Source organism: Triticum urartu, chromosome 6A, assembly GCF_056163025.1.
Source record: "Triticum urartu cultivar PI428250 chromosome 6A, HENAU_Tu73, whole genome shotgun sequence".
NCBI classification, from domain to species: domain Eukaryota; kingdom Viridiplantae; phylum Streptophyta; class Magnoliopsida; order Poales; family Poaceae; genus Triticum; species Triticum urartu.
In genome coordinates, this window is record NC_141878.1 from 460839189 (window position 1) to 460856949 (window position 17761).

Here is a 17761-nt window from a genome sequence, read left to right on the forward strand (position 1 = left end):
TATAATTTGCAAAAATAAGCATATAATAGAGGATTTTTCAAGAAACAAGGTTTCATAAGAAGGAATGAGGTAGTGGCACTAGTATTACCATTAAAGAAGAAAGAAATCAAATTAAAAATAAAAATAAAATCAAAATAATGAAGTTTTCTAAGGAAGAATCAATTAGTGGCATTGGTACTACCATTAAAGGAGACATAAACTAAAAGAAAAAAGAAAATAAAAGAAAAATAATAAAGTTTTGTAAGAAGAATGAATTAGTGGCACTTGGTATTAGCCTTTAAGAAGAAACAAGATGGAAAAATGAAACAAATACTGACAAAATTTGCACACATTTTACACATAAAATACCCCTTTTCTAATATGAAAGAATAAACATGTAATAGTGAATTTAGGAAGAACAAAATAATTTTTGTAAGAAATAATTAATTAGTGTCATTGATATTATCCTTAAAGAATAAATGAAATAAAAATAAAACAAAATCATAATGAAGTTTTCCAAGAAAGTGTTAATAAGTGACTTTGGTATTAACCTTTAAGAAGAAATACCATGTCAAATAATAAAATGAATAACGAAAAACTTTGCCCACAACTTACACAGAAAATGTGCCTTTTCATAATATGCAAGAATAAGCATACAATAGTGGAATTACACAAAATAACTTTTTTTTCTAAGAAGGAATGAATTATTTGCATTCGTATTACCATTAAATAAGAAATAAAATTCAATAAAAACAAAATAAAAATAATGAAGGTTTCTAAAACCAATGAATTAGTTGCTTGCGTATTAACCTTTAAGAAGAAAAAAAATGAAACTACATAAAAATGAAAATATTTTTTAAGAAAGAATGAATTAGTGGCTTTGGCATTACACTTTTAATAAGAAATAAAATAAAATAAAAATTAAACCAAAATCAAAACTATGAGGTAAAAACAAAAAAAACAAATAATGAAGGTTTCCAAGAAACAAATAAATTACTGGCTTTGATATTACCCTTTAAGATGAAAGAAAATGAAATAAAAACTAAAACAAAATTAAAATAATAAAGTTTCGAAGAAATAATGAATTAGTGGCTTTGGTTTTACCTTTTAAGAAGAAATAAAATGAAATATAAACAAAGAAATTCAAAATAACAAGTTTTTCTAAGAAAGAATGGTTTAGTGGCATTGGTATTACCTTTAACAAGAAAGAAAAATAATATAAGAAAATTGAAATACTGACATTTTCTAAGAAAGAATGAATTAGTGGCATTGCTATTACCCTTTAAGTAAATAAAATCTAAAAAACAATGACAGAAAGTGTACACAGCACACAAAATTTTTGATTTTTTAATACATGCAAGCAGAAACATATGATAGTATATTTTTTTCAAAAAATAAGTTTTCAATGAAGGAATGAATTAGTGGTATTGATATCACCTTAGAAGAAAGGAAAATAAAATAAAACTATAAAATTTAAATAATAAATTTAAATAAGAATGTATTAGTAGCATTGGTATTACCATTTAAAAGGAAATAAAATTTAAAAAACAAGCACACAACTTTGCACTAAAATTGCACATTTTTAATACGCAAAGATTAACCATATAATAATGCAATTTTGACACATATTGTATACTATTTGTGTGCATATATTTACACTCACCCAACATCACAAAACTATCCATGAAATTTAAAAAAACATGTAATAAATAAAAAGAAAAAAACAGAAAAAACAAAACAAATGGGAGAAAGGATAAGGTTGGGTCGCGCCTAGTAATGGGCTTCGACCCGTTAAGGAATCAACTGACCCAAATATGTGGTCGGTCAATTTAACACAATGATGATGGGATTGCTTGGACTCGGGCTAGGGCAAAATCCCTGCTCGGCTTGTCGACGCTTGCAGCGGCGACACTTGCAAGTGTCGTTTCTCTTCTTGGAGGCGCTGCCATGGCCTCTATTCGTGCCCCTCTTCGAGCACAAGGAAAAAAATTCTTGATCTGGTTCTTCGGATCGGATGGCGGTGGCGTCAGAGCGTCGCTCCCCCTCTTGAAGGCATCATCTTGCTTGCTCGCAGGGTCCCTGGTGTTGGCTTTGGAGACAATCGACACCTTGTCAGTTTCGACTTGCCCTCTATCTAGGATGGTGGTTTAGCCGTGTTTCTTTCTGTTTGGGCTGAGCATCCCTTTGTTTCGCTGCTCCGGGTACCATGCCCACTCTTTCTCATATATGTGTTCGTGTCATGTGTTCTATCTTCCTATGCACTCATTCTGCTCTTCTTCTATCATTGAAATGATACCCAAACTTTACGTATTCGCGGGAAAAAATTTAACGCAGCCCAAACACCTCAGAGAACCAACAAGAAATCCCTAATAAACCAACTAGAAAAAAATAACAGCACGAATAGCAAAGCAATATCAACGGCACACAAAATCGACTGGCCGAAAATAAAATTTCAGGCAACCTACATGCAGCTAAATTGGTTCTGTTTCTAGCGTTGTCGCTGCGTGCTCGGGCCTGCACACGGTGAGAACCTTCAGTCCTTCACCAGATGTGCGTGCGGAAAATATTTATACCGCTCATGGTCACGGGTCCATTCGTGTTGTGCGATACCGATCTCAGTGCGGCGCGTACACCCGGCACGAGAAGCTAGACCTGCGATCCCTCTTGCTACCCTTGTTCTTTGTTCTGTTTCCGTTCTTTTTTAAGCATCTTCAGCTATTCGGTCTTTCAGGATATCAAAAAAAAGCGGCCTGGGAACGAGCCGGCGCTAGATCGGTTTCTGGAATTCGTTTCGCCCCAACCACGCCCCAGGTACCGCCCCCAAGGCGCCCCATTTTCGAAATCCATTGTTTCCACTCAAAGAAACAACAAACAGGCGATCATCGCAATAGTTCGGCGATTCGGTGCCACAGTTCGACGATCAAATAAAAGGACAAGCAGTAGTTCGGCGTACAGAAAAGGAAGAACGCAGAAGGAGTACATCAAACGTCAAGCTCAACCTCCAGCGGCGTCGACGGCGGCGTACGCGGGCTGGAAGGAGTCAGCGCGACTTCCGGGCTGGTCGGCACGGCTTCTGTGTTGCTGGGCGCGGCGGAGGCATCGTCGGTGGGGCTGGGCGTCGCGGAGGCATCGTCATCAGCCGCCGGGCTGGGCGGCGGCGTTGGCGGCGTCGGTATCTGATTCAGGATGAGGCCGCGCTCCACCAAAAACCACACCTTGAGCTTTTCGTCGCCGCTCTGGAGCATGTCAGCGCCACCCATCAAGAAGGCGAGGTCATTGTTCCTTTTCTTCGCGTCTTGAGCTTTGAGTTTCGCGACGGCGTTGGTCCGGAGCAAGTCGAGTTTGACGGCGCTGTTCGTCATCAAAACAGCCCACCTCGCCTCGGTTTTCTCTTCTCGCTGAGTGGCCCTGGTCTTGGCGTCGGCGAGGCAGTGTTTGATGAACTCTTGCACGCGCGCGGCAGCCGACTCGGCGTATTTCGCCTTCTTGGCACCTTTGTTGCCGTCCGGGCGCCCGTCGGCCGCGCCCGCGGTCAGAGCGTCCGGCTTGTACGTCTCTTTCGCTTTGGCGAGGGTGCGTCCGACGGCCGCCCATTTCTCGCACTTGTCGATCCGCTTGAAGACGTGGAGGTACTTGAACTCTGCGTCGATATTGTCATAGCGGAACATGGCGAGCATGCGTAGCAGCTGCGCAGAAGGAAAGAACATCAGTCGGCGTGCTGGGCACGCGCACGGCGGAAGGCAGCAGTAAGGACGGCGTGCGATACCTGATCCTCGACGCTGGTGCCGCTCTCCGGGCAAGCCGCGACCTCCTCGACGATCCCATGCCATTTGTTGCACGCCGTTTGGATAAGCCCCCAATGGTTCGCCATCGCCTTCGACCCACGCTTCATGTGCACGCTTTTAAAGTAGGGGTCGACGAGCTTCCGCTCGTCGAACTCGGTCTTGATGCGGTCCCAATACGTCTCAATGCTCTAGTTCGTGCCCGTGACCGGGTCGAGGCGGACGACCTTCCACGCTTCGGCGAGGCACTCCTCTTCCTTGGACGCCCACTTGATGCGTGGCTCGCCGGTCTTGGCCTTCTTCTTCTTGTTGTTCTTCTTCTTCTTCTTCTTCTTCTTCTTCTTCTTCTTCTTCTTCTTGCCTTTCCTCTCGGCGCCGGTTCCTCCTCCTCTTCCTCCTCCTCCGGCTCTTCCTCGCCGTAGTCGAGCTCGTTGTCCATGTCGCCGAGGTTAATCGAGCCGTCCTTGGTAGTGAACCCGGGGGAAGCGGCGGCGGCAGCCGAGCCGGCTGCGATGATGTCCTCCATGTCGGCCTCCGTCGCGTCGGCGTCACCGAGATGCGTCAAGATGCGTCTTCAGAGTAGAGGACGCGGCGAAGAGGTGGCGTCGATGAGGCTGCGTAGTCCGGCGGCGAGTACGTGTACGGCCTGTACTGCATGCCGGCGAACGCGGGCGAGGGCGTGCGCTGAACAGGGCGCCCATGGGGGAAGGTGATGTTGGAGTTGAAGCCACCATGGGCATCCCCATCGGCATAGCCCGGCGACGACGTGCTCCATGGGTGCGGCGACGACGAGAACCCGGCCAGAGAGCCGACGCTTTGCTGGCTCCAGGCCGTGTGCGAGTGCCCACCGGGTGGATTCATCATCGCCGCGCGCGCCGCCTCCGCTTGTTCCGCCGCCGCCGCAGCGTGCGCCGCTTTTTCCCTGGCCTTCTTGGCCCTGTTGCGCCTGTCGGCGGTGACGGCCTCCCGGCGTTCCACATCCGCCTTCCACTCGGCGTTGCTCATGCCGTGGGGCTTGGATAGCGGTGCCCTCGGCTTCCTTTGCTTCGGCTGGGCGGCTGCGGTTGTGGGATCCGTCGCGGCGTGCGGCATCACATACTTCTTCGGCGGCATGGCGGACGGAAGGATAGGGAGGAGGCGAGCGTTTTGGCAGAAGGAATGGAGAAGAGAGAGGAGCCTAGGGGGGAAGCGGGAGAAAACGACGGGAAAAGGGCTTCAGTCGCTGATAGAGTGGCCCCATGCCGCTTTTCGCGTGTGCCGGCGCGCCCAGGCGACACCCGGCCGCTTGGGTTCGGGGCGGGATCGTCGGCTCTGTATTTGGCCCAAACCGGCGCTAAACGAGATCCTGAAGGCGCGATTGGGCCGATTTTCGGTCACCGGCGCTAAAAATTCATCTAGGGGAGGGACCTGTTGAGAACACGGCTGGAGATGCTCTTACATTACATAGATCCTTAGGTCTTTTGGCCTTCAGTTTTGTTCGTGTATAGGTATAGCAGGGGCACTTCAGACAAATAGTACTGCGTTGCACGCACAGCAGAGCAGAGATGGTGTTGGTTTCTAAATAGAAGTACTACTCTGGTACGTAACTTGGTAGGGGTCCGTCTGGACTGAAGCGTGGCTGTACTTACTGGTCACAGGCGCTGCAAATCTCGACGGATGTTTGAATGTGCAGGCCAATAATCTGGCCAAGACAAACAGGGAAAATGCCATTTGAAAATCTGTAGATGAAAAGAGGAATTGAGATGTTCAGGTTGCACAGGAAACATGGCAGCACTGATACATATATAGATACACTCATGTGATGACTGAGGATTGATTTTCTGCCGCAAAGAAAGGATTGGTAAATCAGCAGGCACTTCAGTTGGGATCACGGGGAATAGATAGCCCGGACCCCGGAGGCGTTGCCCCAACTTATCAGCAGTAAAACATGACACGCTTCACGTTTTCCTTGAGCTCAGGCAGAGGCTTAACAGCAACATTCCCTGCAGCTCTACTGCCGCCGCGTGCACCAGGAGGGGCACGGCTTGTCGTGGCACCGCTCGCGACCGAGCCACCATCGGAGGTATCCGGTTCCATGTAGAACCGAGCTCGAAAAGCCGCGAGGTGAGCATAGTATGCCGGAGGCACTGCACATGAAACCAGTACACTGAGAATAATGCTATACAAGAAAGTCCGATGATTTTCAACATCAACTAGGTATAACCGAACGGAGGTTTTGATGCATCCTCTGCTTACCAATCGATACAGAACGGGTGCACCTTGCGTAGCTGCAACAATAGGGCAATTAACGGTCAAGTTTACTGGTCATAATAAGCATATAAAAGTCGGAACAGGATTAGCGTGACGGTAACTTACGTGTAACACAAATTGTTCGTGAGAGTCTGTAAACCATCCGCGGTAAAATTGTTCTCATCCCAAAGGACATGGTAATGCGCAGGGCGGCTTGTTCCCTGAAAGTAATGTAATGTAAGGTTAGATCAAGTCAATCCCATCAGAATGCTCTCATTTCTACCTGTACAGAAAAACTCACCTGAATACCAGCATGGCTACAAAGGTAGAAATCGAACTCGGTAGGATGGCATATCTTTGAATCAACCACAGTACCTAATAAAATAAGATATAAGATGGTAACTAAAAGTTGACTCTGAGTTCAGTAATTGAGCTTTCATGCATGGAGTCGAGAAGCTACACAAAGCAAGTAAACTCGCTAACAAGGCAAACAACTCACCAGGCAGTATGTTTCCACTTTTTGTGTCAACACTTCGCTGATCGTTGTGGTTATTAGCAAATAGCCGTGTATGATGGCGCTTCTGGACCACCACAAAGGTAACAGGTGGCTGATAATTGGACTCCAAGGATGCGCACGCCTAGGTTTGTTAAACAGCAAAAATGTTCAGACTCCATGCAGATCTCATGCGACAATATTTAGAGAAAACACAACCTCACCTTTCTAATCGCATCAAGCTCATACAACAGAACCTGATAGAACTGTCCTTCGCTAACACCATCCCTGAAAAAAAAATGTGTGAGGTTCTATACAATAACGCCAATTGGACATGCTTAAATTAAGATAGTACCTATAGAATATGATCCTTTGGGGTTTCTGTCCAGTTGATCTATGAAAGGAAAGGAGAAGTTCTCTGCATAGTCAATAGAACATGTATATTTAGGTATTGATGAGGTGCAAGTGAACAAGATTCAGGTAACTCCTAGCGACAGGCATTAATATGTATGTGTCCTCTGCGTGTTAAATTTGTAAAGTATTACACGCATACCGTTCAAACAATATTCAGGTGTTACAAGTGAACAAGATCATACCTAACCATTCCACCATTTACAGTCCCTCTCTGAGGATCTTGCCATACTTTAAAAAGATCTTGTATCAACTCCTGGCGACGGGTTTGTGCACTCACCAATCCAGCATATTTGGTGACCTCAGGCCAATCTTGAGAAGCAACAACCTGCATGAGCATAAAACCATTTACAAATCGTTGGATGCCCAGCATGACGAGAACATGACAACAGTAAAACTGAAAAGCGGATGCTTGGCATTGAAAGAGCAAACTTTTGCCCAGAATATAAGTTTTACTACAAAATAATGCATGCATAATGATTTAAGATTAACATGTTATGCACCTACAGCTGCAATGGAAGGGCTAGAATCTTCTCCAGGATGAGGATGGGTAACATCAGCACCAAATATAATGGTTGGTCTGTCACTAACAAGGGGAATTCTCCTTGACAGAGCATCAACAAGTACAGTATTTCTCCCTCCCACCTAAAGAGTAAAGGAATGTGAACATCAAGTATAGAAAAGAGTAAAGGAATGTGAACATCAAGCATAGAAGGAACAGAACTACAAACACCAGGTTCGTAGTAGACAGAAGCCACAGAACAGGACAAACCTTAACATTGATTTTAAGGGCGACGTTTGCAAGATACTGCTGTGTCGTCTTAAAAACATGTTTCGTGAGACAGCATTGAGAGACCAATCCAAGATCTGTCTCGCATATTCTTTTGAGATTACCTGAGGGAATGATAAGAACAACACAGCGTCAGAAATTGATAAGAATAATAGTTAGTATTTGTATTACATAATACACTAGTTATCGTTTAATTAGAGGGCATACCATAAAGAGGACCATTATTGTCAGGCAAAATTGCAATGAGCAGGTCAAGCTCCCTGCCCAGTGGTTTCAGAAGATTCATAGCATCTCGATAGTGTGCCCTGAGTGCTCTTTCTACATGCTCAGCTCTCGTACATAAAGGAGGAAGCAGAGGATCCTTTGAGAAGTCCTGTGGTGAGAGGATATGAAGCGTATGAGAGAGAACGTTAAAACAACTGAATGTAAATGAACATGTTGAAAAAAAATGTCTGGAGGCAGTGGATAATATAGACCTACCATTCCAGATATTTCGCACATGTCAGCCAGCTGACGACAGAAACTCCTGGCAGCACTATCTTGGACATTCCGAGCAAAGTTAATACATATCCACTCCTTAACTCTACCACCATTGACCATTTTCTACAACCAAATATTGGAAGCAAAAAATTGCATAGCATTTTCAAACAAATATTGGAAGAGATACACAGGAATACCGTTTATAATGAAGGATTTAAGAGCATACCTTATGCCTCATATTCCATTGGCCAATTCTTGGCAATACATCCTTCTCTCTGCCACTATCGTGGTACTTAAGCTAATAGATAAAAACAGTAATCAGACATCCAGGGAAAAGATGTAGCATATAAAATAGTGAGAGTTGAAAGATGTCAACCACGTGTTAAAACATTGAACTTACTCTAGGGGGAGGTAGGACTCGAGCTTCAACTGATGCAAGACGTTCATCAATCCTTATACCAAACTCCCGTGCATATGGATCCTCATGGTATGAGTTGTGATTCACCGTCTGGTAACCAGAACAAAACAAGAAACAGGTTCAACATGGAAGCCATTCTTGTTGTAGGAAGAGAATAAAACTGACTATGATTATATGCAAGAAAAATCATAAATACATGGTTATCTGTAGTGTTATACCACAAGGAGCAATTGCCTCCCATCAAGCCACCTTAGCATGTGTACAATATAAGGCAACACCAGATTCTAGTTGCAATAACAAGTTATTGGACATGTTTTCAAATATCACTACCAAGTCCAAATTAGCGTAAGAAAAAGGAAAACCAGGTCCACTAGAGTAGATAAATGATAATAGGAAATTGGACGAGCTTATATACATAGCTGAAAGCATGTGTGGCTAAACCCAGAAACAGGCCATCGCTAAAAATAACAAAGAAATCCACATAATAATACAGTGAAACAGAAATAAATCAGTTTAAAATAGTTCACACCACAAAATGCGGCAAAGTTACCTGCAAAATGTCCAGCTCCCGCTGTTGGGGATGCTGGCAGGTCACCTTAAGAAGAGCAGTTATCTGCTTCTCATTCAGTCGTTTCGAGTAACGCTGTCCCTCAACAATCTTACATACCTTCAAGGTAAAAGGAGGCAACATATGATATGAAATGGATGTTTCTATAACTCTTTAACTCTATGTAGCATGCCGAATGTTTTTACTGTTCAATATGTTCGAAAAGTATGACACGAAATAATACAGGTTGTTTAGGATGCCAACCTCCATCGGAAGAAAATTCGGTCTCTGTTGGTTACCCACTTGCAAGCAAGGTAAAGTGGTGTGCTGAATGTTAAAACCATACGTCTCCTGGAAGTACTTCAATACTGTCTTAACAGTACCATGATCATCTATAGGGAAACTGTCACATGCCAAACCAAGAAAGGCAACAATCAAATTAACAGTGCGATGGACATAACAGAGGGTTCACATCTAGGTGAGTGAACTACATACGTTAATTCTCTTGTTGCTTGTGAGGTAAGACCAAATATACGATACTTTCTGCGCATATTGCCTCTATGTGTGACCTCAACCTTTACACCTCGTAGAGCCTTCTTGATCTGATCAGTGAAAAGGAAGGAAGCTTGTCAAGTAAAGAGTAAGCACAGAGCTACAAATTAAGCATGTACTTGAAAACATACGAGTAAAATATAAAACCATGTGATAATCGATAGAATAACATAACCTTCACACGGTCAGCATCTGATAATGGTCTGACTGAGACGTTTCTGTTCAAGAGTTGTGCAATGAAATCAATCACAGGAAGAGGCTCAATGAACGCTGTAGATGACATATCTGCAAAGCAAAAATGTCAAGCTATTTCAAGATGCTAGAGAAGACCAGATCAATTTAATGACACTATATGATTCATATCTTAGGACTGGACTGAACATGGAACAAAGGTTTACCCACCAAGCATGGCACATAAATACAACATCTAAGATTCAAGATTTCCAAAAATAAATATGCTCCTAATATTGACTGCTATTTACCGAAAAAGGCTTTTGCCCCACTTTATATATAAAGAAAACCACCGCAGCCACAAAGTTCAACACAGGTCCACACACACACACACACAAAGGTAGCACGACAAATAGTACAGGAGTGTTCTGCTGAGGGCACAGCTCAACAAGCCCTGAAAATAAAAGACAAGGCGGTAGCAGATTATAAGGATATGGCCATATGGGCACGGGGCACGGGATGCCATATTGAGAGGGCAGTTCAAACTGTGAACAATTTTTCGATAGTGATGGCTCCTATATTTTTTCTCTAACATTATTAATCTATTGGAGCAAACATGGCTGATGTATCTGTAATTTGTGAACTTTACATACACTACCTACCAATCATCCTAGAAGCAAGAGGCCTGAGTAGGGAAATATTAGCGGATGGAAATTATAAACTTCATTGTAGCCAAAGCTATATTTACCAATAGCAATCCCCTTAAGTTATACTCCCCCCTTAACTTATTACGAAACAGAGGCAGTAATTCGCAAGAAGCAAGCAATAGTTATCAGTAGTCAACTGTTTCATCTACTACGAGTTATTCTTAAAATGGTCATTATTCTAAAGTGGAAACAATGATTGCTCGTCTCATAGTGGTACTATGGATTGTGAAGATAAAGAGTTGGGATCTAACCAATATTCAGTGAAAGTCCCATCTGTGTGGGCCGTATGCTCTGGTAAAAACCACGCCAACTTTCCAAGCCATCACCAAGTTGCTGGCGCCTCCCTAAGTTCGGCGAATAAAATGACCTGGCAACTGGGGAATACCTAAACATGAAAAGTGAAGAAATGTTCAACAGCCATGCTAAAACAATAGTATCATACATCCACATGGTGGGAAAAGATCACCTTGCAGTAGGTAATTCACGTAGAACAATGTCAAGCACTTGAATAGCTTCTTGAGGAGCATCTGGTTGCTTCCCAGCTAAAAACATAGCTAAATGATGGAGATCGGCACGCGCGGCAAATTTGATGGCGACCGTAAAATGTTTTTCGCGCCTTAAGGTAAGGAGATATATCAGCAAGGAACACAAACGTGTATCAGCTAATGGCTATGTCTACAATAGCAAACCTTTGTGCAACTTGCGCACCACCAAGTTTATCATCCTCATCCTGTAGAACAATATTAAAGGTCCTAGAAGTAAATGGCAACGGTCCAGCAGTATATAGGCTCTTCCTTCCATCATAGGCAGGAAGACGACCACCCAAAAGAGAATGTCTGAAGAGTGTTACAAGTTGTCCTATGACAGCACGATTGACACCACGGGAAGGAATGTCAGGAGTTATAGATACCTGATGTGATATCAAATGAAAGCTCATGAGAGGAACATATTATATGTTCAAGAAGTTCTGCAAGAATGAGACCTTACATCATACTGGTGAAGATCTTTATCAGGCAATTCAGCAGAGAAATGATTTGCTTTCACGATGCACCTACTGCCAAATGTACCCTTGCCAGGCCGCATTGGAAATCTTACTGATTTAGTCGACGATGGTGCTGATTGGATACCTTGTCTAGAGGAACTTTGACCTGGGATATCAAGTTGCTGAAACTGTAACTGGACTTGTCCAGTGTTCATCTCAACATGTAGTGAGGATGAGCCAGTTTCGGGTGGTGAAGGTCTAAGCACCGGAACTTGGTTCTGGACTTGTGGAGCTTGGTGCAGTTCGGGAAGTGTTACTGATGGAGTAGCAGGAACTCCGCGTCCATGACTCCCACTCCTATGCCCATCATGGTATGGTTGTGGTGTTCCTCTTTGGCGTGGGGCACCATGGCCATAATACCCATGTGCTTGATACTTAACAGGACCACCAAATGGTTGATGTGATGCTGGATCCTGAAAATGTCCACCAGAACTCAGGTGTTGTCCACCACCACGACCACCTTGTTGAGAATATTGAGTATTGGCATGTAGCCGACCGCCACCTCCATGCTGTTGAGCTCTCTCAACCCGCTGTGATGGATCCTGACCAGGGGTTCTTGGAGCACTGCGAGTTTCAGTACTTCCCCGTGCGCTAGGGGGGGTATATCTTTTATTTTTCACCATAGTTAAAGCTGCAAGGTGAAGCAAATAGTTTTACTATTGATGTTGGTAACATAAACAATAACTAGCAGGCATAGAAAGATGAAGAATAAAGAGTATCAAGACAGATAACACAATGACCAAGCACAAACTAGAATAAAGAGAACGGGAAATGATTAGCATTTTGCGTAGAATTGAAGAGCACTACATGTGCTAAATATTATGGCCTAAACTGGAAGACAGGATTTACAATTCTTTTCAGGCAGCAATGGGCAGAGTAACATATTCTTTATCAAAAGGAAAAACAAACTGAATCTTGTTGTCCAAAGCGAAACTAACAAAAAGAAACTTGTTTATATGCCATCAAACAGTGTCCACTTAAATCATACGCTACTGGAAATCCCTCAATTGCTTATGTTCCACTCAGCCACCGACTTTCTCGTTATTGCCAGTTCACTTTGTTAAAGTCCTCTGATACCTCAAGAAAAAGTTAAAGTCCTCAGTTAATTGGATCAATGCCCCCTTTTCCCCTCAGTGGTACATAAACAAGCTTAGTGTTGGTACTTCGTGGCATCGTGCTGCTACTGCCGTGTATCCTAATGTATTGACTTGCTCCTGCAGCTGTGTGCAAGCAGTGCTTGGTTGCAATTTTTCATGGAACTTTGTTTGCAATTTGAACATGGCAACTTCAAAACTCTTACATTTTTCTACGGAAACTTGAATGCATTGTGTTTTCAACATGACAACACGAAACCACCATGAAAACACAAAAAATTGCACATGGCAACACAAGCAAAACTGAATATAATCACAGCCTCATGACATTTTAACATGAGAGTTCAACATGAAAAATTACAGATTTCAGTACCAACATGGCAAATCTAAAAAATAAATTCTAGGATAATCATATCTGAATTTTCACATTACTAATTCCATACAGCACTTTATTGAAATCACGGTTAAGATCAAAACAAGTCCATAACATGGCTTATTCAACCGTGACAACGAACGAAATTTATTCTGCAGGTATGGAAAGGAAAAAAAAAACTTGCCGTGGCGGCATAGCTGGGCGTTGGCCTTGCTGTTGAGGTCTGGGAGCACGCTCTCGCTGTCATGGCGGCCAAGCGCGACTTCGCTGGACAAGGCGTGAAGGCCGACGGCATGGGGTAGGGCAACGTGGAGCGGCGCCAATCGTTCCCCCGGCCGTGAAGGGAAGAGGACGAATTGCTGGAGCGGCCGTCATGGTCTCTTGGGTTTTGGAGAGATGGGGCCGCCGGGAGGGGGCTCACCGGTCGCGCTGGCTGGGGTAGGAGCCGCCATGGCGGTGTGCACGGGCGGCAGAGGGGAGAATTTTGGAGACTGTTGACCAGGCGAGTGAATTTTTTTTTTTTTGGTCCGTTGGATTGACCACGCCCGTTGTAAAATCCAACGGCTGCGGTATCCTCTTCCTCCTCCTGACTTCAACGGCTGCGGTATCATTGGCAGCACTTCCGCATGCCGCCTTGCCCCTGGCCTTCCTTGTGTATCGGGCACAATCAACTTTAACATCGATGACCCCGTATCTGTATCTCTTAAACCTTCGCCTCGCTTCCATCTAAGATGTCGCGTTTTGTGGCATCGGCGGCTCCTCAATTTGACCGACACATTGAAAAAAATTCAGCGCATGGTAATAATAAACATGATTAATATTTGAGATTTGATCTTTTGCCCATTTTACTTTGACATTTTGCCTCCCATAACATTACATTTGCTCAACCTTTTTTTTTATTGAGCTCTTGGCTTTTTAGAATATTTTTTATTTATTTCACATTATGTGAACATTCTGGATTCAAAATTCGATGAGGTGCGTGCATAATAGTAAAACATTGTGAATCTTTGGGATTTGATCCTTTCCCCTAATTTTTACTTGGACGATTTGCTCTTTTTATATCTGATCTCTTGGCTTTTGAATATTTTTTATTCCTTTCACATTATGTGAGCATTTTGGATCAAAATTCGATGACCAAATACCCCTATTTAGGTTTTGTGGAGGTAGCTGATTCTCCTCCTCTTTATTTTGATGTCCCTTTTCTCCGCAACGGAGAAAGCAAATGACTTGTGCACAGTCACCCGCTCCTTATGGTTAAGCTCTTTCATGAAGTAGACATCCCTGATTCAACGAAACATGTCGCACGTAGTCGTCTCCATCGAAGTGGCTTGGTCTGTGCATCCCAGTTGTTATTGCTCTATCAGTCCTCGCCTAAGCCGCCACCTCACCCGGCATTGTTCTGCAAGTCGTTGTCTCCATGTAGTTTGTGTCTGCCCAATTCACCACCTCAATGAATGTTGCCGCCTCGCCGCTCCAAGCCACATAGATACCCATCACACTGCCTCTATACAGTTCACAGTTGCCCGGTCGCCGCACCCATGAACGTCGCTGCCTAGCTCGCCGTCCCACTGCTCCCTCTCAGTGTGTCAGTTATTCATCATCATCAGAAATTATTCAGGAGTGGTGGGAAGGGGAACGAACAAGAAAAGGGAAGGGTGTAGTCAAGTAAATGGTGTTAGTGGTATTATCGACATTTTGGGTGAGGCTAACCTGTTATGGGGAAAAATGCCGAAGTAAAGTTGGGCAGATTATCCATTGTAATGTATTGAGGGCAAATTGTCAAAGTGCAAAAGGATGAATAGTTGAAGATCACCCATGTCTTTGGTGGTTTCGGCACAGGTGAAAGCATGAGCAATTGGTAGGGGTGTTATTTTTTTAAGAAAGGGGGGATTACCCCGACCTCAGCATCGAGCGATACATATAACCATATTTATTGCATCATTCAACAAGGTCTAACAAAATAAATGCATAAATCAATCCAAAGCCACATTTCTAACAAAAAATGTCGCCCTGCTTATAAAATCGATGATGTGCGCTGACAATTTATTGGTATGGGTGTTATGCAAAAGTTCTATGCCAGGGCTCCGCCTCCTCTTCCTCCTCCAAGAAAGAAAGTTAGGGTCCGTGCCTCTCACCAGCGTCGGCACAAGTCCGCCTCGTCTCCGATGGCCCTAGGGCCATGGAGGCGCGGTGGATCCTGACAAGGGCCGGCGGGAGGGCTCCGTTTTTAGTCGTTCTTTCAATCTTGCTAGGGTTTGTGTCCTACTCAGGAATGGAAGACGACGGTGGCTCCCTGAAGATGGAATAAAGGTCTCCCCGCCTAGCCCCCGTTTCGGTGGTGCGTCTAGCATCGTTGTTGGGCGTGTAGAGGTATGTCTTTGACAGATCTATCTTTGGTGAATTTGCTCGGATCTCATTGTTGTTCGTTTATGTCCGTGTGTCTTCGGTTTGGATCCTTTCGATCTACGTTATTTTTCATCGGCGGCGGTTGCTGTTCTATGGTGCTGCTCCTATGGGGCCTTAGCACGGCGACTTCCTGACTGTCTACTACAACAAGTTATGCCCGGCTCTAGCGATGGAAGGGCGATGACGACGGCGCGCCTTCCGCTCGCTTCGGTACTTATAGTCGTCGCTAGGTGGTTTATGGTTCTGAATGTAATTTTTATTTTTGATGTTCGTTGTACTGTCATGATTGAAGATGGATAAATTAGAAGTTCTACTGCAAAAAAAAAAGTTATGTGTATTCTCCAATACTTTTCCCACTAAACAGGAGATAGTGACATGGATGGAGCACCAGCACCATAATTCATTTTGACCTGGGATTAGTTAAACTTGTTTTCAGCCGTAACTCTCTGGTGCGTGATCTGTTACGTCTTCGGCGAGTAGACGATAACATTAACACCGATGGAAACATTCGACGCGCTGCAGCGGTCAAAAACAGCCAGTACTAAGACCATTTTTAATAGATGGTTCAAACGTAAAAATATCTAATTTTTGGATCATCTGAGGTAAAAACACTGCTCTAATAGACAGTTTATATGAAAAAAAAATTAGACCGCGGTCTTCTCATAATGTAAAATATAACACCTCGTGGTGTAAATTTACATTACACGGTGCATCTGGTCCAAAATCAGCCGCCGTCCGCGAACACCCAACCGCCACTTCCTTTCCTTTCTCGCCCACGTCTGTCCGCCCGTCCGAAGACCAGCCGGACAGAATCCGCCGTCGTGACCGCCCAAAACCTCGCCGTCGGCGTCGCCACCACCCTACATCCTCGCCACTGTCGCCCCCGTCGCCTCCCTCGCTGGTAGCCGGCTCGCAGCCGCCCGGACGCCGCCGAATCAGGAGGCAGCTGACGCGGGATTCGGCGCCTCCTGCGGTCCAGCTGCCGCGGTAGGCCTTCGCTGGGTCTTAGGTTGCCGCCGACCTCCTCCCTGCCGGCCGTGAGCTTGTCCACGGCTGTTGCGCCGGCCGCACGACGCCGCACCAAGCCCTCCGCCCGGCTGTCGAACTATTCTTCGCCGCCCGCTGAGCTCCTCTTGGTCGGTCTCCAAGCTCTTTTCTTATCACCGCCGAGCCGACCGCTGCCGTCAGCAGCAGCCGATCCAACCTGCAGCTGCTGGCCGATTTTGGACCATGAATTTGGACCATCTATTGGAATCGCTCTTGTGGACCATGATTTTGGGCCATCTGTTGGAATTGGCCTTTTTTCAAAGCTCCAAAACGCACTTTTGACGGTTCAAATTTTATATCTTCAGTTTTGAATCGTCAAATTTTGAACCATCCATTGAAGATGCTCTAACTGATTACCTGATCCATCTCGCACGTCATTCATCTCAGGATCGGATAAAAGACAACATTCGCAAATCAGCTACTACTTGAAGAGACAGGAGATCAACAGCGTCCACGTATTGTTTGCAACCTCTGACAGTCTGACCATCCGTCAGAAGACGGAGCAAGAACAGCAGCACCCGGACAATCTCGTAGATACTCGTCGAGCGAAAACGACGCGGACAGTTTTACAAGCGTCAAGAAACGGATAGACAGAGGAAGCAGCAAATACTACTTGATCGTCCGAACCGTACCCGTCGTCCATTTGCACTACTACATAATTAATGTAGCTGCCAACCTGAGCAAAACCATGTGCAGGAAATAAAATGCGAAGCATATCCATACCTTGATCATGGGGGGAGTACCCGTTGTCCGTCCGGGAGGCCATCGTCGCGGTGTGTTCCGCCGTCAAAGCTGCGCCGCGCCGCCCCTCGCTCGAAAGATCCCGGCAGGCCGGCCGCCGCCAGCAATGGCAGGCAGATCGGTCCCAAATCCGCAGCGGACAATGAAACGAGATTGGAGTTGGAGGAGGGAGACGTGAAGAGGGAGATGTGGGTGTTGGTGTTGGTGTTGTTAATAATTCTTATAGATAGGTAGATAGATAGCATTTGTATTTGCTGGTGGGTGGGCGCCTGCTGTACGTCCCTCTCACTCATTGGTCTCCTTGGCGCGCAGACAGAAGAGAAGGCAGCCGAGTCGCGCAATGTGGCGGCTGATGCGATACCGCACGTAGAGCCATCGCCAGTCGCTGCTGGCGAGCGATGGTGAGGCGCAGCTAGCTAGCTAGCGCACGAGGGGGCCAACAGGACGGCGATCGCCCTCATTGGCCATTGCTTGCTTAATCTGGCACTTGCGGCTTAAC

The 17761-nt window shown here is 45.0% G+C and overlaps 2 protein-coding genes across 5 annotated transcripts; both read right to left on the minus strand.

Moving 5' to 3' along the window:
- Positions 1–2960: 2960 nt before the first annotated feature.
- Positions 2961–4020, minus strand: LOC147965700 (uncharacterized). Its single transcript, XM_087530568.1, has 2 exons — positions 3746–4020; positions 2961–3665 (listed from the first exon to the last, which is right to left on the minus strand). The coding sequence occupies exons 1-2, from the start codon at positions 3869–3871 to the stop codon at positions 2961–2963; spliced, it is 831 nt and encodes a 276-aa protein (XP_087386694.1). The 5' UTR covers positions 3872–4020.
- A 1445-nt stretch (positions 4021–5465) lies between these two features.
- LOC125514073 (protein argonaute 1A) lies at positions 5466–17717 on the minus strand. 4 transcript variants are annotated; one of them, XM_087528327.1, is made up of 23 exons: positions 17245–17717; positions 11547–12232; positions 11249–11469; positions 11026–11175; positions 10811–10944; positions 9857–9966; positions 9625–9731; positions 9394–9532; positions 9133–9249; positions 8565–8672; positions 8391–8462; positions 8165–8287; positions 7892–8057; positions 7667–7788; positions 7402–7539; positions 7080–7222; positions 6839–6901; positions 6708–6771; positions 6490–6628; positions 6292–6365; positions 6117–6211; positions 5997–6028; positions 5466–5887 (listed from the first exon to the last, which is right to left on the minus strand). In XM_087528327.1, exons 1-23 carry the CDS (start codon positions 17285–17287, stop codon positions 5676–5678), a joined length of 3258 nt encoding a protein of 1085 aa, XP_087384453.1. In that variant the 5' UTR covers positions 17288–17717; the 3' UTR covers positions 5466–5675. The 4 variants fall into 4 exon arrangements, with proteins under 4 accessions (XP_087384453.1, XP_048535280.1, XP_087384454.1 ...); XM_048679323.2 differs by lacking the exon at positions 17245–17717 and adding an exon at positions 13253–13600; XM_087528328.1 differs by lacking the exon at positions 17245–17717 and having other exon boundaries at positions 11249–11417; positions 11547–11685.
- Between the last annotated feature and the right edge of the window lie 44 nt (positions 17718–17761).

Bases quoted from the DNA above. Each gene is read 5' to 3' on its own strand.
- LOC147965700 (XM_087530568.1), bottom strand. From the start codon at position 3,871: ATGAAGCGTGGGTCGAAGGCGATGGCGAACCATTGGGGGCTTATCCAA. The intron at 3,666-3,745 runs GTATCGCACGCC...CCTTCTGCGCAG, and splicing joins GCACCAGCGTCGAGGATCAG to CTGCTACGCATGCTCGCCAT.
- LOC125514073 (XM_087528327.1), bottom strand. From the start codon at position 17,287: ATGGCCTCCCGGACGGACAACGGGTACTCCCCCCATGATCAAG. The intron at 10,945-11,025 runs GTGATCTTTTCC...TTTCATGTTTAG, and splicing joins CGTGAATTACCTACTGCAAG to GTATTCCCCAGTTGCCAGGT. The intron at 8,288-8,390 runs GTATGCTCTTAA...ATTTGGTTGTAG, and splicing joins AATGGAATATGAGGCATAAG to AAAATGGTCAATGGTGGTAG.